Source organism: Sciurus carolinensis, chromosome 9 (assembly GCF_902686445.1).
Source record: "Sciurus carolinensis chromosome 9, mSciCar1.2, whole genome shotgun sequence".
In the NCBI taxonomy this organism is placed as follows: domain Eukaryota; kingdom Metazoa; phylum Chordata; class Mammalia; order Rodentia; family Sciuridae; genus Sciurus; species Sciurus carolinensis.
The window spans coordinates 23,185,837-23,209,485 of record NC_062221.1 but is presented as its reverse complement, the minus strand read 5'-3'; the positions used below and the strand labels follow the sequence as shown (position 1 = coordinate 23,209,485).

Here is a 23,649-nt window from a genome sequence, read left to right as displayed (position 1 = left end):
TATGGTTACATGAATGGTGTGAATCTACATCATGTACACCCATAGAAATGAAAAGTTGTACCCCATTTGTGTACAGTGAATCAAAATGCAGTCCGTAAAAATAAAATAAATAAAAAAATTCAAAAAAACAAAACAAAACCAAGAACTGGGAAAAAAAAAAAAAAAAGTATCAACCCTATAAGGGCCACTTATGTTTGTGGCTACCTAGTCAGCATCTTGTTCCATTAAATCTTATCCCTTGTCCAGAGATAAATTTGAAAATATTCAGGATTTGCAGTTCCTCCATGTCTCAGTGAACAGAGAGCAGGTACCATGCTGGGTGCTTTACTAGCAATTTCCCTGGGAGTGGTTACTTATCATTCCAGAGGTGCTTCTTTTGGAACCATGATTGCAGATATAAATTAAGCCAATGAAATCACAACATGAAGTTTGAACCCATTCATGAAATTTGAAGGACACCGATTTGTAAGTAGTTATTTTGATGGCATTTAAAAAATCATATTTCAGGTACTATGTAACATTTTCTTAAGACATTTTGAATACCTGAATATACACAATGAAAGAGTTTATGGTTGCATTTTATCCTTGTGGTAAATAAATGGAAAGTGCAATTCATGTCTGAGAATAAAATATTTTTTAAATTGGCATCATAAAAACAAAAAAGTAAACTCAGAGCACTTAGCTTTCCACTGCCATTCCCCAGTTCCAACTACCTACTGAGATAGTCGGGGACCCCTGTGAAAAACAGGATGTCTTAGTGTTAAGGGATAAACATCTCTTGAGGGAAATAAGAGCCAAGCTAGCGCTCTATCTTATGGGGTTAACAGTCATACCAGAAAATTAGGAGTTTAAAAGTGCACCAGTCTTCAAGGCTATGGGAGTGAGATAACACTGACAGGAGATGGGAGGCTAAGAAGTTAGCTCAGCCTTCCGAGATTATGTGGTCAGCAGAAATGCCAAGAAATTGGAGTCAAAGCAAAATCACTGGAAACGGGACATAGTTGACCTCATTCTGAAAATCAGACTTTCCCAGATGATAAGGGAAAAACCAAAAAGCATGCATATGCAGATAACAGTCACTAAAGTAAACCTTCAATTCGTTAGCATAGTAAAACACCCCACCTCAGGTGGTGACCTAAGATGATAAGGAGACATGTGATGTATGAAGAAGAATGCAGGTGCAGCGAAAATCCCAACACTACATGTGGTGATGTCAAGAGATCAGGTTCCTGCCTACCCTGTAGGTGCCATAAATGCTGTACATACACCTTTGTCCTTTGCTGGAGCTAGCTTGACACTCTTGATCAGTGCTCTCCTCCCTTCTGTCTTGAGCGGAAGCCCCCAATAAAACCTTGCTTGTGCTTAAATACTTCTGGGTCCAGTTTTCATTTCAATCAACTCTGAATAAAAGAACCTGAGTTTAGTAATACTACACCATCCCAGTTCTTAACACTACTCATAGCACCACTTCATTGAGACCACCATGGTGGCCTTCATCCCTGTTGATGTCATCAACAAAGATTCCCACATCCCCACCAGTTGTCTACTGCATTATAATTACCATAAGGCTCTGCACATTCCTTATTGTGTGTTCTCCTACTCCTCATCCATATCTCAAACTTCTGATGCCTTTCCACTGTGCCCCTGGGACTCACAGTCCTTCACAATCCCATACATCTTCAGTTTATTCTCTTAATAAGCTTTTCATCTTCTTGTTCTAAAACATGAATATCCCAGGAAGACCCTACTTATCTTGCAGGCTTCCCAAGGGGTAGATTTTCCCGCACATCAGTCATCCATGGGTCTGGAGATGTAGTTTGTGTCCTTCATTCTCATTCCAGACTCTTTGCTCTGTATAACCCCACCCTCCAGTCTCAGATCATGAGACTCTGCCCCAACATTGGGTGCCAGGGTCTCCATGTTCTCTTCCAGGGTCTGAGATGAGGAAGGATCTCCCTATTTCACCCCCTTAGCAGGAAACAGCCAGACTTGATGTCTATGCCCCAATTCATTATCCCTTTTCAGAGTCTGAAATGAAGGATACGGAAAATAACAACTCCCAGGGGAAAAGGGGAACAAAAACCCCCAGGAAGAACAGAGGACACAAATCCCAGGGAGAGAAGGCAAACAATGGGCTCTGGGCTCTGGACTTTCACCCTTTCCCAGCAACGATGGGTTTTGAACTTTTGCAACTGTTTCCTTGATTTAGGCTTTGAACTTACCAACTGTTCTCCCTGACTGCCCAACTGATGCACTTGGCAAATGATTCAAATCTCACTTGTTATGATCCAAATCTGACTGAAATCCTATCAAAATCAGACCCCTCCTGTATTCAATTGCCATTTACTCTCCTGAAAATGTGCCATTCCACTGCCTAATAAAGAAACCTTGCTGATCCATTGAGGTTCTGTTCCATTTTGGTTATTTTGCTTTCACCATCTAGCCTTATTTTACTGTAGCCACTTACTGACTCCTAAATCATTCCCCTTCATTTCTGAAGGATTTTAGCTTGATTGACAATTACTCTCGTAAATAATACTTGATTAATGATTTCAAAATCCATACAGATATCCCATCTAATACTCAAAATCTATCAGTCCCTTGAATTTTTATCTTCCATTGATATTTTCTTTGACACTATATCAGTCACATGTTATTAGATCCTACACCTAATGAACACCAACAACTGAAGCACTGCATAGCCCTACTTTGTAAGCATTTCTCTGATCTCCTATTTTTCCACTCACTTTGGCTAGTACCTCAACTTCCACAATCCTTTAGTCCTAAGATCTTACCATTCATTGATAATACTTCCTTCCACTCACATCTCCCCACCACACTAGCTTAAATTTAATGGTAAATTACATAACCATTACCTTGAATGTACCTTCAACATACCTGCACTTTTCTCACTTTATGGTATTTGCTTGTAAAAATCCCCATCCTGGTTAAATCCAATTTTCTGCTTATACTTACATAACTGAATGTAGCTAGAGAAAGAAATGTATGGTCATAATTATTGATTTAGGTTAAGTTTTTGAGAAGCAGACCCTAAGGGGGGAAAAAAAAAGTTTGAACAAGTGACTTAAAGAAGTGCTTGAGAAACTAATAAAGAATTGGTGGTCAGGGAAGGGAAGAAAGACAAGCAAGGATATGCTCTAAGACAAAGCTCCTAAAAGGTTAACTTCAGCCTTAACTCATGGGAGTGTAGGCAGGGATTTGGGGAATGGGGAGAACTCTGCAGTTTCTATTACCCTAAGAGCTGCCTTATCTTTGAAGTAAAGATGATGGAGATTTCAAGACTCTTGAATCACTCGAGGTTAAGGGCATCTCAGGCATTACAACATTCAGGACAAAGGGGGCTCCAATAGCAGAAGGGCAGTTCTTCCAAAAAAACCCAAAAAACAAAAAACAAAAGCCCCCAAAAAGAGCCACAGGTGCTGGCTATTAAAAATCCAACAAAGCTGGATGTATACAGAAACAATAAAAAGAGTACCTGGGCAAAAAAAAAATCTACTAAAATAACTACTCATCCTTCAAATTCATCACCATGAACCTCAAAGTGACCCCACTTGGCAATCATTTTTCCTTAGCTCATTTATTCTTCCAAGCTCTTGAATGACTACTTCATAATTTCATTCTCTTCAAACATCTAGCTCCTTCTCCATCTTAATTCTCAGCTAATTACCTAGGTTCCCAAATCAGTGGGAAACAATTGGATCAGAATCTCCACAAATTTATACTACAATACCCACTGCACACAATTATCCATATCCATATATTATTGTCTTCTCTCCAGAGTCTACAGAAGAATGTTCACATCCATGTCTAAGACAACCCCATCTCTTGTGAAATGAACTATTCTGGTCTTCAAGGTCTTTGTTATAGATATCCCTCTTGCACAAATTACAGATCTCTGCCATGAGCACCCAGCAAGCCATATATATTCTTTTTTTTTTTTTTTTTTTTTGAGCTTTTTCTTAAACCCCACTTCTCCTTCCACTTAAAACATTTCTATTCCCCTTTGTGGAAATGCTCCTTGCTCCAATTTTCCTCTTTTTGTTCTTTCTTAAACCCATTTCAATCAAACTTTCATTCCCATATTTCCACTAAATCTACTTTTTCAAGGTCACTGATACAAACCATGGTTCTCACCTCTGCTCTGGCCACTCCTTCTCAGACTCCTTTGTAGGTTCCTTTTAATTCTCCAACTTCTTCATATTGGGGGGCTGTGGACTCACTTTTTAAACCTTAGCTTTATGACTCATTTTCTCTGTAATTATTTGATCTCATGGCTCTAAATACCTTCTCTGTTAATAACTCCCAAAATTATGTCTATTCAGACCCATGATCTGACCTCTAGGCTCACATCCAGCTGCTGTACATACATATTCACTTGAATGTCTAAATGCCATCTTGAAACTTAACATTCCTAAACTGAGTTCCTGATAGTCTTTCTCTGCTTTTTTTTTTTTTTTTTTTTACAGTCACTTCTATTTCAGTTCATGATAATCCCATACTTCCAGCTACCCTGGCAAAAATGGAGTAATTCCTGTCTCTTTATTTTCTTTCCCATGCTACATCTCATCAGTAAATTCTTCAAGATAGACCTTCACCATGACCACTTTTCGCACATTCTACACTGCTAGTCCACGTCCACTACTTTCTCTCTACTGGAACATTGTGATTCGCTTGTCTTGTGTTTACCCTTGACCTCATCAGTCAACGATGCTATGTGGAAACTGAGGAGCACTGCATCTTGTGTAGTTTGAAGCCATGGAGGACAACTGAAAAAGAACATTGATGAAAATGACAAAGGATGGGTCAACTGGAAGGATAGCCACATCAAACCAGAGCCCTATAATGAACTCATAAAAAAAAGAAGACCTGTCTATCTTACATCAGATTCACCTAATACCAAAGGAAATAGATGAATCAAAGGCATATGTGATCAGAAGCTTAGTGGATCACAATCATCATTAAGGGATTCATATATAAACAAGCATCAGATTTTGGAATTGATTATGCACAGCTCACCCTCGGAAATTTTGTGAAGATGAATAGTCGAAAAGTTTTGGCATTTAATCAAGAATTTGAGATTATTCTGGGATACCTGGAAACAAGGGACTGGCAAGAAGTATTTTTCACTATCTTACCCCAAAAGACAGGAGTAGTTTACACAAAGCCTGTGAAAGTTCTTCCAAGACAAGCAGTCTGCCGTGGTTGAAGGTGGATCAGACAGTGATTCCAGTGAAGGGGGATATAGCAAAATTGAACCAGAGTCACCACATAAAGAACAAAAGCACGATAAGGAAAATAGTGCTGAATCTGCACCACACTAGCATTACCTGTTTTTCTTTTAGTATGGAATAATTAGGAGAAAGTGAGGTGCTTCATCGAATATTCAAATTGGAAAAAAAATTTACCTTATTTCTTTCATAAATTTAAAAAACTCTGTAGAGCTAAATGATAATGAAAATTCTCTTACAGAATTTTTTGTTTATGCAGAAGACAACTATGTGTTGCTTTTTAAGCCTCAAATAAGAGTTTCTGAGAATTTTACTTTATTAGTATACCCTATTTCTCTTTCATTTGCTGGGATGTATTCTTCAGAATGTGCCTTCTGACCTTTCTGTTCATATCAATGACCTTTATGGTGCTCGCTTCGGCAGCACATATACTAAAATTGGAACAATACAGAGAAGGTTAGCATGGCCCCTGCGCAAGGATGACACACAAATTCATGAAGCGTTCCATATTTTTTTGAAATGAAGGAAATAATAAACCAAATTAAGAACTCCATAGAAAGCATAACCAATAGGATAGAACACCTGGAAGACAGAACCTCAGATATTGAAGACAAAATATTTAACCCTGAAAACAAAGTTGACCAAACAGAGAAGATGGTAAGAAATCATGAACAGAATCTCCAAGAACAATGGGATATCATGAAAAGGCCAAATTTAAGAATTATTGGGATTGAGGAAGGCTTAGAGAAACAAACCAAAGGAATGAATGATCTATTCAATGAAATAATATCAGAAAATTTCCCAAATGACCTTTATGTTTAAAAAACACTTTCCTCCTTTGCTCAAAAATCTCTAATCTTTCCCCATCTCAACATGTCAAAGCCCAGTGCTAACAACTGACAGGGCTCCTGTTGCCTTTACTTACACTCTTCAGCCACACCAGCCTGTCCTCCTCCACACAGTAGGCACATGCCCTCTTCAGGGCGTTTGCATTAGTGGTCCCCTATGTCTTGAACATTTTTTTCCCAGATATTTACATGGCTCACATTCTTATCTCTTTCAAGTCCCTGGGGAGTGCCACCTTCTAAATGAAGTCTTCCTGCCTTGCCCTTAAACATTTCCTTTTCTCTCCCACTTGTGTATAACAACTTCTAGTACATTATCATATTTAGAAATTGTGTTTATTTAGAAATTGTCTTCTTTAAATAGAATGGAGGTTCCAAACGGCAAGATTGCTATATCCCAGCGGACGGGAGAATGCCAGATATATATTAGGCACTCAGCTGCAAGTCACAAGTTTTGTTGTATCATGCTATATAATACTTTCATTACTGTGTAGTTCTAAATTATTTATATTTCCAGTGACTTAATTTCTGCAAATTAAAAAATTCAGAAACAAAACTTAAAATGCATAAAGAATAATACCACAAACACCAATGTTCTCACTACCTTGAGAAAATTATGACATCTTTGAGCCCTCTGTATGTCCTTCCTCTTCAGAGTGACTACTGCCCTGAGTTTTATATTTACCCTTCTTTTGAAGTTTAATTAAACAATATGCTAAATGTGCTTTTTATTGTCCATGCTTTTTATTCTGTGCTGTGTACAGCTGCAGGGGACCCACATTCACTGCTGGATGGCATTTCTTTACATCATTACAGTACATGTATCCATCTATTTTACTACCAATAAACTTGTTGGGTCCTGGATTTTTGTACTACAAAGTGAATGCTTTTGTACATTACCTCCTGATACCCTAGCATAAAAATTTCTCCAGTACACTTAGGAAATAGTATTTCTGGATTATGAGGCATGCGTATCTTCCTAGATTCATTTTACAAGATCAAGCCAAGTTGTTTTCCATTGGCTGCTATACTAACTCACCGCTGTGAATTCTTGTTGCCTCGTATCCTAACCAATGCTGTATACTGTCAGATTTTAAAGTCAATCTGGTGGTAAAATGGTATCTCATTTTTAAAAACATTGACATTTCTCTTATTACTCCAGCATAATTAAGTTGAGCATTTTCGAGTCTTTTGCCCATTTTCTCTGTGGGGCCACTATGGTTCTTTATATTCTAGGTAGGAATCTATTACACATGATATGTGCTGAAAATGTTTTATCTTTGCATGTTCCTTAAGGACTTTTTTTAAAAAAAATTTTTTTAGTTGTTGATGGATCTTTATTTTATTTATTTATATGTGGTGCTGAGAATTGAACCCAGTGCCTCACATGTGCCAGGAAATCGCTCTACCACTGAGCCACAACCCCAGTTGAAGGACTTTTTTAAAAAAAATGAAATATATAAATTATTCTCTTATGGTTGAATTTCAACTTTTTCGTATGGATAATAATTATAATTGTCCCAGTATAATTTATTTAAGAAGTCTGCCTACACACATATTCTTAATGCCAGCCCTGTCGTATATCAAAGTCCTATGAATATCGAATCTTTTTGTGAAATCTCAAATTCATTGGTCTACTTATCCACTGCTATGCTAATACCATGCTATCTTATTCAAATTTCCATTTTGTTGTTCCTTAGAAGTGTTTCTGCTGCTGTTAACCTTATGCTCCTGCACACAAGATCTAGGATCAATCTTAAAAATTAAAGAAAAAAAATTAGAATTTTAAAAAAGAAAAATTTACAATATTGTATTTTTCTACTCATGTATATGGAATTTCTTAATTTTAAAATTTTAATTTCTTTTTAAAGTCCTAATAAAGTTTTGCCATTTTCTCTACAGAGAATAAATTTTTGTCATTTTCTCTATATTTTTATAAAGTGAATATTAATATACTTAATATTAATATATAAACCAATATTAAATTCATACATTAACACACATACTCAAGATTGAATCCAGGTGTGCTTTGCCACTTAGTTATATCCCCAGTCTTTTTAAATTTTTTATTCTTGAGACAGGGCCTAAATTGTTGAGGCTAGCCTTGAACTTATGATCCTCCTGCCTCAACCTCCCAAATAGCTGGGATTACAGGCATGTGCCATGGTGCCTGGTTGGTAATTTTTATTTTTGATGCTCTTATTAATTATAGTTTTTTTGAAAATTCCTTTTTAACTGTTGGTAAAGTATAGAAACACAGTGCATCTGTTTACTGAACTTTCATAAACTATTATCTGTGTAGATTGCCTCTTTAATACATGAATTTTCTGAATATGTATTTGTTAGCTGTTTCTTCTTCTGCTCAAGTTTTGGCACTTATAATCTGAAAATGTGGGTTTTTCAAAAAAGATACTTTGAGGGCTGGGGAGATAGCTCAGCTGGTAGAGTGCTTGCCCTGCAAGCACAAGGCCCTGGGTTCCATCCCCAGCACTGCCAAAAAAAAAAAAAAAAAAAAGATACTTCGGAATTATTGAGGCTTCCATTGTGGTTTAATGTGTCTTCTGCTGTCATAAATTTTTTCATTTGTTCATTCATTTTAGGATCCAGTTCCATTTGTTATGTATTACATCAAGTTCTGGAACATTTCTCCAAGTAATTTCTATAATTTCTATACCACAACTAATTTAATTTATTAAGCATTATTGTTTAAAATTCAATTTAATTCAGAATTAAGTATCTTTCAATTATTGACTCTACAACAATTCTAGAAGGTGAATATTATTCCTTTTTGCCAAAGCAGGACTTGATGTTCAAAGGGCAATGATTCAAATTCCAGCGTGACAACTGACAATTGAACTTTGATCTATTTTAGTTTGTAAACATTATAAGTCTTCTAGGCCAGAAATTTCAGCTATTCTTTATTCCACTTCTCCTGTATTCTAAAATATCTCCTGGGACATAGGGCGTTTTAATTTTTATACCCCCAGACTCTCTTATTCATCTCCTTTATTTCCATTTTCACTGAAATCAACAAAGAATATAAACACCAATGATAAAATGCCAATGTTATTTCGAAGTTTATACCCTTTTACCTATATTACTTTATTTCATTATGAAGACTAATCAGAACACACAAATACCACAAAAGGAAACCTGTTCTCAAAGTTTATGTAATATATTTAAAATTCCCACGTAGTAAGTGGAAGATCAAGTTAGGAGTCCTTCTATAGTTCTGTGTTTATAAAAATACAATTTTAAAATAAAGTTTTAAAACTTTAAAACGGGATTCTCCGGATCATCTCATCCAGTTTCATTTCCTGCTTTCAAAAACTGAGGCCCAAAGTGGTGCTGTAACTTGCCAAGTGAAGGGATTAGGATCTGTTTCATCCTCCAGGTGGTACTACTAACTCTAGTCTCCAAAAAATATGGTCAATTAAACGTGATTACACGGGCTTCTCAGAAAAAGGTCTTAAGCGTGTGGCACAAAAGGTCAGAGAAAGTAACTATTTCTCACTGTACTTTCAGCCTCAACTACCTCAGTGAATCCTTGCGTCACATAATATAAATCTTTAACAAAATTTCCAGTGTGTGGTGTAATGGCAAATGTTACTGTGTTTCCAGTACTGCCCTCGAACTGGGACCAGCCAGAAATGGAGTTCTGGTACAGACAACAGCAGTCCCCGCCCACAGGATGCGTCACTGCAGAAAAAGAAATCGGAATGGGGAAAATAGGAACCCACCCAGGGCCAAAGGAAAGAGAGCATAATGCACAGATCTGTTTCTGCTGCATCGATACCTGTACTGAGTAATGGTCAGCGTAGCCTCGGGCTCCGCCCCAAAGCCAGGCAAATGACGGTTTAGGTAAGCCTCCAGGGACTTGCAGTCTAACTTGTGCTGGGGCAGCACTTCCGCGGTCTCGGGCTCGCGGGCAGCATCCGCTTCCATGACTGTCGCTGCGCTGCAAGCCACAGACTGGAACCCGGCAGGTTCCGAGCGCCAAGGTTTCCCACAGGTTGCGGCAACTACACACCAGAACTTGGGGGCGAGGCCGGGGTGGGGCCTGGCTCTAGCCAATCACGCACCCTAGGGCTCCATTACCGAGTGACTCCGGCCAGCTGAATCTGGTGACTTAGGAAATACGGAAAGCCCCCAGTGTGTGCTCGAATTTGGAAATTTCTGTCAGTGTCAGCATCGGAGGGCTGTAGTGGTACCTGCGGGCGAATAAGGATGCAGGGGCCGCTTTCCCCTGATTTAATGCACCACGGTGCGGAAGACCTAGCCGGTCCGCTTCGGAAAAGAGACCGTCAGGTCTTCGAGCCCAGGCATGAAAGATCCGTGTATTTCTCCTGGCCGCGTAGTTATAAGGCAACCTCGCCGTCCGCGTGCTCTGGGTCCTTATAACCCAGTCCTACGGCGCCTTCTTCTAGCAGATGTAGCGAAGCAAGAAGTCAGAAGAGGCAAATTTTTGCTGAGGGGAGCGATGACAGCGACGCACCGGAAACGGTACCTTGGAAGGTCTCCGGGAGTAGCAGCGACGTGTCGGTCTTGGAAGCGCCGGGGGCCCTTCGCTAGGTCCCTGGGCGTGGAAGACGACGACTAGGTGCCCAGTCGAGCAGCGTGGGGCGGCGGCGGCGGCGAAGGCCCGGGCTGGGAGCGTTGGCCGCGGGGGTCCCAGCCATGGCCGAGTCGGTGGAGCGGCTGCAGCAGCGGGTGCAGGAGCTGGAGAGGGAACTTGCCCAGGAGAGAAGTCGGCGGGCCCTGGGTGGCGGCGACGGAGCGGGCGGCCGGACCCGCATCGAGAAGATGAGCCCGGAGGTGGTGGATTCCAATCCGTACAGGTACCCAGTGTCGCGAGTCGCAGGCCGGCGAGGGGCGAGGTTCCCGTCTCGGTGTGGTCAGGCGGGAGGCGCTACCCCCATCCGGCTAGCTCGACCTCCCGCCACCCTGTTCCTGGTCCGGGGGGTCCCGTTCCCTGACTCGCAAGGCCACTTCTTAGTGCTGGTCGGAAGATGTTCTTTCTCTGATTTTAAAAACCCAAGTGAGCCATCCATATGGTACTGCTCCTGCGCGGGCGGCCGACGTGTGTTCAGCTTCCTGCTCTTGCCTCTAATTAGTCCTTACGCTGCCTAAGATTAGGAACTTTCAGAAGACATCAGACGTAAAGCCAGCTTAGCCTAAACTTGGAGATTCATACAGGCTTTTCAGTGTAATTTAGATGGAGCAGGGCGAAGGAGCATCCTAATACCTGATCTGAGGTATCTCAGACCTTTCTACTTTACAAGATCTGCCTCTCCTTTCCTAGGGAGGCTTGTCAATTCAGTGCGGTGATTCAAGTAAGAACTATACAGCCGGGCTAATGGGTTTTACCCCCATTTTATAGGTGAGACTTAGAGAGCTGCTTCAGTTTTTATATATAAAGTCTGAACTGGGGTTGGGGATGTACCTTAGTGGTATAGCACATTCCTGAGGCCCTGTGTTCAATCCCCAGAAAAAAAAATAAAATAATAATGCTCAAAGCCTGAACTGGCATTAGGTTTGACTTAATCAAAAATTCACATGAACTGTCTCCCCTGTAAAAGTAAATAAGCCAATTAAGTAGTGTGGCTAAAAACTGGGTCATCTTAACATGTGAAATAGGGAAGAGCTGTTTTTTTTTTTTCCCTTTAGAGAACATGAGGATTTTTGATGTTTTTAAAAAAGGTTTTAGTTGTTTGTGACATATAAAGCCTCAGTGGCATTGTTAAGGGAGAATGTTTTAACTGAATTGCCAAATATTAAGGGTTAATGATCAAAAAATCTTTAGAGACTGAATAAGCATAAAGTATTATCTCTAATCAGAATGAATGCAAACTATTCCATTTGTTATATTTCAGTATGTTTGAATTTTGCAAATGAGACTTGGAAATTTTCCATCCAAGATAAAATGCAAAGGAATCTGGGTCATACATTTAAAGTCATCTTTCAGACATTATTTTTATGAAAGATGATCCCTTGACATTGTAATAATCACAAACAAAACTTTCAGAACTCAGGTCTAAACATTTAGTATTCTCTATCTCATTTATACCATTTGACTTTATTAAAACTGCTACAGAGGAGTTATCTTTTGATACCCAGGTTGTTTATTGAAATGAAATTGTATATGAAAGTTTGGTCAGTCTTAACATTTTGAATTGTTCATTCAGCTCAAACACTTACTGACATTCCCCCTCCCCCCCCTTTTTTTTATCTCTAGCCATCTTTGGTACCTTTTTATGAGTAGTTCTTATGCACAGACACTATGGCTGTAAAGCAGATATGTTTTTTTCCCTCCAGAATTTACTAGATCAGTGTGAGATAGAAAAGTAAACACGCAGATGTAATACAAGTTAAAAAATTATGAAAGGGAAAGTACAGAGAAATTGGAAAATAGAGGAAATGACTTTGTATGTGTTCAACACCATTTTAATTATATCAAATGATACAAAAGAAATACAAAGTCCTTTTGCTTTAGTTTGGGAAACTAAATGGATGTGGAATAATGGTCAATACAACACAAGTAACTGAAATATGTGGTACAGAGTATGATTAAAGCACTTGGAGAAACTGGAGACACAAGCAAGATTAGAACACCCAGGCTCAGAAACTCAGCTCTAAAATTACCAGTAAGCTGATTGTGGGCAGTAAGTTATTTTGATTTTTTTGTCTTATCCTGATTTTTTCCCCCACATCTGTAAAGGGAGGTTGCAATACAGTCTTCTCAATGGTTTTTTTTTTATAAAATTAAAGAGAGCATGAAGATAAAGATGGCAGACCACAGGAACTTACTCTTACTTCTATGCATCCCCACTAACTAACAGTAAAGAAATTTTTGAAAAAGTGTAGTCCTGCATTGAGAAAATAGAGGGTTTTCATTAACATGTTGGGGGAGAGGAGTGGGTTCCTGTACTTGAAGATTATAGTGACACAATTTTGGAAACTTGGATGGATGAAGCATGACTGATTTAACAGATTCTAAGTTGAATTTTAAGCCTGCATCTGAACTTATACCACAGAATCCCCCCAAGAGACTCAGGAATAGGTAGGTACAGGTACTTCTAGAAAGTCTTTAGACAAAAACAACCCAAAGACACTCTACTGTGGGTAGCTGAGCAAATGATCCTTCCCCATGAGGAGAGAAGATTGGAGATTTATTTATTGAAGAGAGCAAAATAGAGGTTTTCTGTTAATGACCGGGCAGGTTTTGATCTCGGCTACACCTTAGAACATGGAAGGAGCTTTTAAATAATGTATGTATTATTTCACAGTTTATACCAGGAAGGATACACAAGCATCTATGTGTTTAAAGCTGCTGAGTAATTTAGTTCCATCTGGAAAAAGTCAACTGAAAGATTCCTCTTATTTTAAAAGAGGAGTAATGATTAAGTTTTGGTGTTTATGTATGATGTATGCTTGTTTATATCACCATTAACTAAACAATTATAGGCTTTAAAATATTTTTTCTTTGTTTTAAGCCGCCTGATGGCCTTGAAGCGAATGGGAATTGTAAGCGACTATGAGGTATGATAACCCTTTCCAAGTTTTTGAAAACAAGTTCAATAAGTGGAAATAATTTCTGGTGACAAATTAAATGAAGAATTACTAACCAGCACACACGTAATTTTGCATTTCACAGAAAATCCGTACCTTTGCTGTAGCAATAGTGGGTGTTGGTGGAGTTGGTAGTGTGACGGCTGAAATGCTGACAAGATGTGGCATTGGTAAGGTAAAAATATTTCTCTTTGCCTGTCATATAGGGAACTACTCAATCCTGGAACAAATCAGGTACAAGTTAGGACTTCTTTCTTTACTACTAATGGTCTGTTGATTTGATGTGAATTTATTCAGATTGTTCTTTCCACCCAAAAGTTTGAGACATATCCCATCCAAATAAAAGCTGATATATAATTAAACAAGGACTGTGTCCAGAAACTTTTTTATTTGAACTTACGTATTTTAGGTATAGAAATTAAGAAAGAAGACTGTTAAATTGATAAAGTATGAGTGAAACACTGAACCATATATAAATTATTTTATTAAACATAGAATTAAATGATAAATAGGCTAGGGACCATGTGTCTTTCTTACTCTTGAATTTGTACTAGAAAATGTTCCAGATTTTTAAAATCCATGGTTTTTAAAATAAAAAAAAAAAACTATTTGAATTGTGGGTAGGAGGGAAAAGTAAACATAACAGAATTCAGTCCATCAGTTTTAGAGTTATATAGCCAAGTTCTATGATGTTAGATACATAGTAGCTGAATAGATAAGCTTTCTACAATTATATTCCTTTTGATTTTCATTTCGATAAGGCAAACATTTTCCCATATAGTTTATCAATATTTCGTAATATGTTGGCCCACTTCAAATTCTTAAAGTGGTTTCAGAATTGGTATGCATTCATCGATACGAAGACACCATGAAAATATTAGAAATATTCATTAAAATTTTGATGTCTTTCAAGAGGTTTACAAAGGCAGGCCAAAAATTGCTTATAGCTGACTTAGGTACATGTTTGGTGAAGATATTAGAAATCATTAGGGAAGATTAGTGGTTCACAAGTTTGAGTATATTATCAAAAGCACTTGGAGAGCTTATGAAAACACAGACTGCCAGACCCTACATCAGTGGTTCTGATTCTGTAGGTATCAGGTAGACCTAACAATTGTCATTTTAGCAAGTTCCCAGGTGATCCTGATGATGTTCAAGGGACTAATTAAACTTCGAGAACTGCAGGAGTCTTGCTACTCTTAAGTCTGGTCCTAAGTAGTGTCCTTGGCATCACCTGGGAGCTTGTTAGAAATGAAGATCTTCAGCCTTTGGGCAAGTGCCCTAGTTTCCTCATCTTTAAGATGAAGATAAGAGTACCTGTGTTTTGAATTTACATATGGCACCTAGTGTCTTAGTTAGCTAATATCATCATCAAGCTCTTAAACCCATCAAATGTAAGGTCCACTAGTTTGCTGTTAATTTTAGTTTTGTGGAATGTTTTTCATTGCAATATATTTTCATTTTAGTTGCTCCTCTTTGACTATGACAAAGTAGAACTGGCCAATATGAACAGACTTTTCTTCCAGCCTCATCAAGCAGGACTGAGTAAAGTTCAAGCAGCGGAACATACTTTGAGGTAAATGGAATTACATTTAAGGACTATATTCAGTGAAATCTTATTTTGTATATTTGGTGTGAGTTAACCTAATATATAGTCTTAAATTTTTCTCTATAAAAATGCAGATTTCACTTACACAAAGAAATCCTTTACTTCTTGGACTTGGATTGGCAAACTTTTTCTGTATAGGGCTGGATGGTCTTTGAGGCCCTTATGGTCTCTGCAACTGCTCAACTAGGAGTTAAAGTGTGATAATAGCTATAGACAACATAAAAGTGAATGAGCATGTCTGTGCTCCAAAAAAACTATTTTTGGACTCTGAAATTTGAATTTCATAATTTTCATGCCATTAGATATTATTCTTTTGACTTTTTTCTCAGATGTTTAAAAATTGTTCTTAGTTCGAAGGTTGTATCTGGTGGTGGGCCAGATTTGGCCAATGGGCCATAGTTTGTCACCCCCTATACTGAACTGAATATGGGACAAAGAAGCTGTTTTGTTAGGCTCCCAGAAGTAGTAAAAGATGAAACTCCCAGCACATAGATTGATCCAAGTCTTGTAATCCTTATGATAATCTACACATTTACTTAAACCTAGTTCTTGAAGTGGGAAAAAAGAGGTAGAAGAGGACTTTGAATTTTCTTTGAATAGCTTTAATTCCACTTTTCTAACTTACATTAAATGCTCTTTAGCTCTTTCTACTTTTTCTTACTGTACCTACTAGTAGTCTTTTTAATCATTCCCTTTTTTCCTCTTAGGAACATTAATCCTGATGTTCTTTTTGAAGTACATAACTATAATATAACCACAATGGAAAACTTTCAACATTTCATGGAGAGAATAAGGTAAAATTTTTAGTTATGGATATTTTATAAAATACCTAGCTCAATTAAGCAAGTATTAGACAAATCCACTGATTAATTTAGTAAATTGGCAGATTAATATATGTTTTTGTGTTTATTAAAATAGCAATTTTTATGTATTAGAGAGCAGGAGGATTGTAAGTTTGAGGCCAGCCTCAGCAAGGTAGTGAGACCCTAAGCAACTTAGTGATACCCTGTCTTAAAATAAAATGCTGGGGATGTGGCTCCATGATTAAGTGCCCCTGGGTTTAATCCCTGGTACTAAAAATAAATAAATAAATAAATAAATAAATAAATAAATAAACAAAAAAAACCCTGATATTTACAATAGTTTTTAACAAGGGGCCCTCATTTTAAATTCTGTGTTCTAGATTATACTACTCTCTCTGAAAATAGTTTTCTTCAGAGACTGTCAGACCTCCAAAATCATGAATTATATTAAATTAGCTTTTGTTACATTTATATTTGTAGTAAAGCATGAATAGGGTAGTAATGATAGTGGAGTGAAACAGACATTATTACCTCATTGTACATATATGACTACATGACCAGTGTGATCCTACAGTATGTATAATCAGAAAAAAGAGAGATTACACTCCATTTATGTATGATCTATCAAAATGTATAAATGCATTCTACTGTCATGTACAACAAATTAGAACAAAAAAAAAATAAAAAAAAGATTTCAAAAGCTAACAGGGCAACTGTTGTGAATAGACTTCATATTTCCTTCACCCTTTTACCATGATGGTATCATTGATTTTATATTCAAATGGTTACTTAATATTTGATATATACAGGATATTTAATGTTAAATGCTTATGTTATGCTCAAAAATTTAGCAAAAGAATAAAGCTGACTGAACAATAAAGTCTAATTAGAATGTATTTTCTATCCTGATATTTTTCAAATAAAATTTGTTTTCTTTGACTAGTCATGGTGGGTTAGAAGAAGGAAATTCTGTTGATCTAGTTCTTAGCTGTGTGGACAATTTTGAAGCTCGGATGGCAATAAATACAGTGAGTTTTTCTGTTATGTAAGCTGTAATACTCATGGATTAATCTACATTCTTGTATGACCCCCAAGTATACAATCAGTATACAATCCCCATCCTAAAAATAGTTGTGAATTTGAGCCCTTTTTTGTGCTTATTTATAATGTTCTCTTAGCCTACTTTTAAATTTTATAATAGTTGTGGGACCTCTCTATCTTTGTTGGCATGACAGACATTTCAATTGTCCCACTCTTTGATGCTTATCAGAAGCAAGGACTTGTGATTTTTTTGGTTTGTTTCTTGAGATGCTGGGGGTCAAACTCAGGACCTCACATACATCAGGCAAGCACTTTACCACTAAGATACTATCCCAGTCCTGATGTGTGATTTTTAAAATAAATGAATATTTTATATTTATTCTCAGTCACCATTGATTTTAACATTTTTGACCTGTTATGTAAATGGCTAAGTATATATAAATCAACTGAAATCATCATTTCTCCAAAAATAATTCTTTTGAATTATTTTTAACTTTTCAATTACTATTTTAGATTCATTTTTGAAATTTTAGAAAAATAAATTTTATATTAATCTGGTAATAAATCTAATAAACTATGGTTTCAGTTAATAAATATTGATTTACCAATTCTTTAATACTGGTAGTTTATTCTTTAAGTAGAGTATGGTAATTGCTAAGAAATTCAATTATTTGTAACTTTACTCCTTTTTTCCTGAAAATTAATTCTTAGAAACCCATGGTGATTGATTTTGAGTAAGCCCTAACATTTCACAGCAAGAATTTGTAGTAAATTACTTTGTGCTTTTGTTTTCTTCCTTGTGTTTTCACTTATTTCTATTAAGGCCTGTAATGAACTTGGACAAACATGGATGGAATCTGGGGTCAGTGAAAATGCAGTCTCGGGGCACATACAGCTTATAATTCCTGGAGAGTCTGCTTGTTTTGCGGTATGCATTATTTATCTTAGATCATTTTTCATTGTTAGGCACTAGAATTCTTGGGGGAATTGAAATTGTATTACAATTCAAAGAAAAAACAATCTTGAATGTGATGGAATGCTGTTTGAAACAGCTCATGTTTTTCCTTCTTTCTTTTGAAATTGTTTCCCTTTGTTCTTTTTCACCATACCTAGTGTGCACCACCACTTGTAGTTGCTGCAAATATTGATGAAAAGACTCTTAAACGAGAAGGTGTTTGTGCAGCCAGTCTTCCTACCACTATGGGAGTGGTGGCGGGGATCTTGGTACAAAATGTGTTAAAGTAAGTGAGGGCTAATTATTTTGAATCGTTTTATATGCTTTTGATAAAACTATTTTGTGAACTAAGAATTTAATTTTTTAAAATTTAGTTTTAAATATATTTTTATTTTTTATATGTGTACTTTCAATCCTTATGTTTACATTAATTTGAATACATTAAAAACACATATTCATGTGTGTGTATGAATGTCCATTACTCTAAGCAAAAAATCCATATTTCATTTTAATTTTCATTTGTTTAAAAAAGGTTTAGAGTACATATATTTCTGTGAATTATCTTTAATATCCTTTCCTTTCATTTTTCTTTTCTTGTATGTTAAGAACATGCATTTGCAAGTATTTTTCCTTTTGTCACTTATGTTTTACACATGATTTTTCTTCTATACAGAAGCTTTTAAAGGGAATCACATTTGTTGGGGAAGGAAACACAAAAGAACTTTATGGGGTCTTTGAATGCTCTGTATCTTGATCTGGTAGTATTTACATGGAAGGCTTATGTAATATTTTATTGTACTATACATTCGTAATTGTGTACTTCATAGTAAACGATAAAATTTTAATTAATTAGATTTAATATATCAATATTTTAAAAACTTCTTTCACATTTTGATCTCTGAAATCAGTATGCTTCTTAAAGCTTAAAAACTTTATAAAATGCTGAGATTCAAAACTGAATAGTGCATTCTATAGTTGATGAAATGGAGTAATCTTTTCTTTCCTTCATTAATTCAGCAAATAGTCAAGCACCTACTTATGAAACAGGCTCTGTCAATAAGATAGAAAATTTCTCTTTCTGAGTTGCACATTAGAAAAATCATTACATATTCCAAAGTCATTTCTAAAAAAATCACTTTCTTTTAGTACTTTTTATGTTTTTTTTTTTTGTCTTTGTTTTTCTAGGTTTCTATTAAATTTTGGTACTGTTAGTTTTTACCTTGGATACAATGCAATGCAAGATTTTTTTCCTACTATGTCCATGAAGCCAAATCCTCAATGTGATGACAGAAATTGTAGGAAGCAGCAGGAAGAATACAAGGTATATGTCAAATCTGTCAGAATGTTTGAGGGATTTTATTGACTAGGATAGTAACTTAAATAATCAAACAAAAGAAACAAATTTGGATTATAAGATAAATGGATTCTGGAGTTTTATAGTTTTAATTGTACAATTTTAATTTATCCATCATACTTTAAAAATAAAAATCCTTTCTTGTTTGTGATAACATAAAAAACCCCTGTCTGAATTCTTGATTAATGCTTCAGAGAACTGATAATGATTGAAAACACTGGTATTATTTGATTTCTACAGAAAAAGGTAGTATTACTGCCCAAACCAGAGGCTGTTCAAGAAGAGGAAGAGATAATACATGAGGATAATGAGTGGGGTAGGAATTCTTTTATAAATTGAAGACATTACATCCAACAAAATTTTCTGTGGGAGAGAATATAAGATAATTTTGAATAATTATTACTTATGAAGTTTCTTCAGAACTGTTATAGAATCTGTTTTAATTCAACAGGTATCGAGCTGGTATCTGAGGTTTCAGAAGAGGAATTGAAAAATTCTTCAGGTCCAATTCCTGACTTACCAGAAGGAATTACAGTGGCATACACAATTCCAAAAAAGGTACTTTTAAAATCTGATTTATCTAAAGAGAATATCAGATAAAATGTGTACTTAATTCTTTTATCTCTACCCTATTTGGTAATGCCAATACAATAATTGCTGTATCAGGTATTTTACACCATAGGCATTAAGATGTGAGAAAGAAGTGTTTGGTGTTAACATGGAGTTGCATACAGCTCATGTTAAACTTTGAAAATACCAACTTGAAGTGGTTTTGTTTACTCGTTGATAGGTCATGTATAATAGATTTTGATTAAATGAAAATATGATGTTTATATATTTATAACTTTAGCCACAATACCATTTAAAAATACTACAGTAGACACCTACAGTACCTTTCTCTAAAGAAGACATACAAATGGCCAACAGAAATATGAAAAATTGCTCAACATCATTAATCATCAGGGTAATGCAAATCTAAACCACAATGAGGTTATGCCCTCACTCCAGTTAGAATGGCTGTTATCAAAAAGATAACCACTGGCAAGGATATGCAGAAAATGGAACCCTTACAGTTGGTGGGCATATAAATTAGTAGATGCATTATGGAAAATGGCATGAAGTTCCTCAAAAATTAAAAATAGAACTGTTCTAAAAATAGAATGTATGTGGAATAGCAATTCAACTACTGGGTATATATCTAAAGAAATGAAATGTTGAAGAGACATCCACACTTCCAAGTTTATTGCAGCACTATTCACAATAGTCAAGAAATGAACTCCAGTTAAGTGTCTATTGACTGATAAATGAATAAGGAAAATACGGTGTATATATATACTGTGGAACACTGGTTCAGCCGTATAAAGGATATCCTGTTATTTGTGACAACACGGATGGAACTAGTGGTCATTGTGTTAAGTGAAATAAACCAAGCACAGAATGACAGATATTTCACTCATGATCTCGTAGATATTGAGGTGCTGAATAATGTTTACCAGAGGCTGGGGGAGAAATAGGGAAAGTTGGTCAATAGCTACTGAGTTACTGTTAGAGAATAGAAATAAGTTCTGGTATCCCATTTCACAGTAGCATCACTTAGATAATGTGCTGTATTTCATATTTCAGAAAGCTAAAATAAATGATTTTTAAATGTTTTTACCACAAAGAAATGATAAATGTTTGAAGAGATATGCTAATACTAATCAAAACATCACATAGTACCCCATAAATACATATAATTTTTAGGTCAATTAAAAAAGTAGAGATGTCAAGAATATGAAAATTACTGCCTTGTAAATCAAATGCTTGTGGGGAAAGTAATGGACTTTGTCTCTCCTAAAAAATTACAAGGCATGGACTGGGGCTGTAGCTCAATGGCAGAGCACTTGCCTAGCATGGGAGAGGCACAGGGTTCTATCCTTAGGACCACATAAAAATAAACAAAGGCATTCCGTCCATCTACAACTACAAAAAAAAAAAAAAATACTAGGTGTATTTATTGGAGGAAATTAATAAACTTGTTGAGCGTGGTTAAAACTTACTGATTCCTAAGCATAAAGAATTCTGTAAGGGTATTTTTTTCACTGTATTTTCCTCATTTGTTGACAGCAAGAAGACTGTGTACCTGAAGTAACTGTAGAAGACTCTGGAGAAAGCTTGGAAGACCTCATGGCCAAGATGAAGAATATATAGATTATGGACTGGCATATATTTTACTTTTTCTGTGTTTAAGCCTATTCCCTTGAAATTTAAAAAAAAAATTTAAAACTGATAAAACTTAGGGCAGTATTAACTGATATATGCATCTTCACTAAATAGTTGTACTTTATGAAAATACTGTAGTTCTTCCTTTTTGCTCTCCCTTGCAACTAAATCAATAGCTGTCCTAAAAGGTTTGCCTCCAGAGGACTATTGTAGGCAGTTATTAATCTTAATGAAAACATAGCCACCAAGATGTCTTGGCCTTTTGAAGGTTGGGGAAGGACCAATCTTATTCTATATTCTTTTTCTTTCTAGTAATTCCTTGTGGTCTGTGGGTAAGGACATGGACAATAAAGTAGTACAAACAAGGAGGACAGGTGCAGCCTATTGATGAGAGCTGGCAAGTGTCTATCACTGTTTGGAATTGCTTCCTAGAAAAAAATTGCCCAGTACTACTAACTTGACCAACAGTGATTTAAGATAGTTAACCCATAAAATGAAATCATCCTCTCCAGTGTTTCCAGATGAAATACAAACTGAAATGTAATCATTGGAGAAGTTTGAATTATATACTCAAGACAAAGGCAAATCAGTGGAACCTGTCTTCATGGGTAAAGAGATGAAGGCACTTTAAGGAAAGTCAAATTTTATTTTATTCTGCACTGACCATGGAAAAGAAGTCATTACTATCTGTGGCATATACATTTGGAGTTTCTCCACTTTATTGGAAAACAATGCATAAATTTAGACTAACACATTCACATTACCTACCATATAGATTTCTTCCAAATATTGGACAGTGCACATGAAAGAAGAGTTTTAAATTACCTCTGCAATGACTAATGTATATTCATTCCCTGGAAGTCTCATTTCCTGACTGACTACTAAATTGTAAATTGATATAAACTGGTTTTCTCTGAAACTGCAAACAAATAGCAAAGGTTTAGCCTTGGTTGGAGTAAATTCTCACTGATTTGGAGATCAGTAAACAACATGCAGGTTTTACCATTGCCAGTAGGCTGTTTCTATTTATATCTTATATCCTTTGAAGATATAAATGTACAGATTATATCTTCGGGGGAAAATGTTAGTAAAGTTAAAAGTACATTCCCTACTTGTAAAATAAAGTTGTAAAAACTGATTTCAGAAATATATTCAGTACATTACTTTTGAGATTCTAGAATTACACTGTGATTTTTATGTTTATAGTAAAATGAGGAAATAGGATGGTTTTTCTAGCCTTAAAACTTTCTCTCGCCTTGAGTATTTTACCATTAAAAAAAAAAAAGTGCATTGAGTTATAGAATAGCTCTTTTAGTTACTAAAGATGTTTTGGATTTTAAAAGTGAAATTCAGTCTTTCTACAATAATTCTGCTTTGGAAACAGGTACACAAATTTGGCAAGGCTTTACTTATAAATTACTAAATTTGATAAAATATAATATATAGAATTCACCACTGAAGACCTTTTATCTGCTCCTATATTGGCACAGCATCCCTGCTGATGTCTTAACTACACCAAATTTTATTTATCTCATTTTAATTTGGGGGGTTCTAATATTTTTCATAAACTATTGGATTATTTTATCAGAAAAATGTATGGAAACATATCTGTTGCAACTTGGAATGAATGTTCTCTTGACAGTCTGTGGGCCATGAAAACTTGTTTAAGTAGGCAGCCAATTATGAGGAATTGATCATGACAGACTTTTGCATTACTAAATAAACCCACAGTGTTTGGCTAGACTTGTAGACACTAGGGATTCTAATGTGAAAGATGGAAAAGCTATCCTAATATTGCCTTAGCAGACTATAAGTAACAAATCACTCCACTTTAATTTCTTTTTTGTCATCATTAATGGAAAATTAATTTATGGTCTGCTCAGATTTTTTATGTATACAGAAGGTATGTATTATGGTTTTCTTTTCATAAAAATATTCCTTAATTCACAATAGCTAAACTATGGAACCAACCTAGGTGTCTTTCAACAGATTAATGGATAAAGAAAATGCATTGTGTGTATG

The 23,649-nt window shown here is 36.0% G+C and overlaps 2 protein-coding genes, 1 non-coding gene and 1 pseudogene across 5 annotated transcripts in view; 3 read left to right on the top strand and 1 right to left on the bottom strand.

Moving 5' to 3' along the window:
• Acad11 (acyl-CoA dehydrogenase family member 11) overlaps positions 1-10,458 on the bottom strand; it is an 89,822-nt gene extending 79,364 nt beyond the window's left edge. The window contains exon 1 of one of the 2 annotated variants that reach the window (XM_047564692.1): positions 9,891-10,458. In XM_047564692.1, coding sequence (XP_047420648.1) covers positions 9,891-10,039 — 149 coding nt within the window. In that variant the 5' untranslated portion in view covers positions 10,040-10,458. The remainder of the gene's footprint in view (positions 1-9,890) is intronic. The other variant, XM_047564691.1, reaches the window with a different exon arrangement.
• Positions 4,145-5,342, top strand: LOC124992754 (tRNA methyltransferase 10 homolog A-like; annotated as a pseudogene).
• On the top strand, positions 5,657-5,763 carry LOC124993872 (U6 spliceosomal RNA). The gene has a single exon (XR_007110386.1). It is a non-coding gene; the product is annotated as a U6 spliceosomal RNA (small nuclear RNA).
• Positions 9,954-21,995, top strand: Uba5 (ubiquitin like modifier activating enzyme 5). 2 transcript variants are annotated; one of them, XM_047564693.1, is made up of 12 exons: positions 9,954-10,932; positions 13,588-13,633; positions 13,749-13,838; positions 15,130-15,239; positions 15,980-16,066; positions 17,019-17,103; positions 17,940-18,044; positions 18,230-18,357; positions 19,257-19,392; positions 19,666-19,741; positions 19,877-19,983; positions 21,532-21,995. In XM_047564693.1, the coding sequence occupies exons 1-12, from the start codon at positions 10,772-10,774 to the stop codon at positions 21,613-21,615; spliced, it is 1,215 nt and encodes a 404-aa protein (XP_047420649.1). In that variant the 5' UTR covers positions 9,954-10,771; the 3' UTR covers positions 21,616-21,995. The 2 variants fall into 2 exon arrangements, with proteins under 2 accessions (XP_047420649.1, XP_047420650.1); XM_047564694.1 differs by lacking the exon at positions 9,954-10,932 and having other exon boundaries at positions 13,601-13,633; positions 13,749-13,833.
• Positions 21,996-23,649: the final 1,654 nt, after the last annotated feature.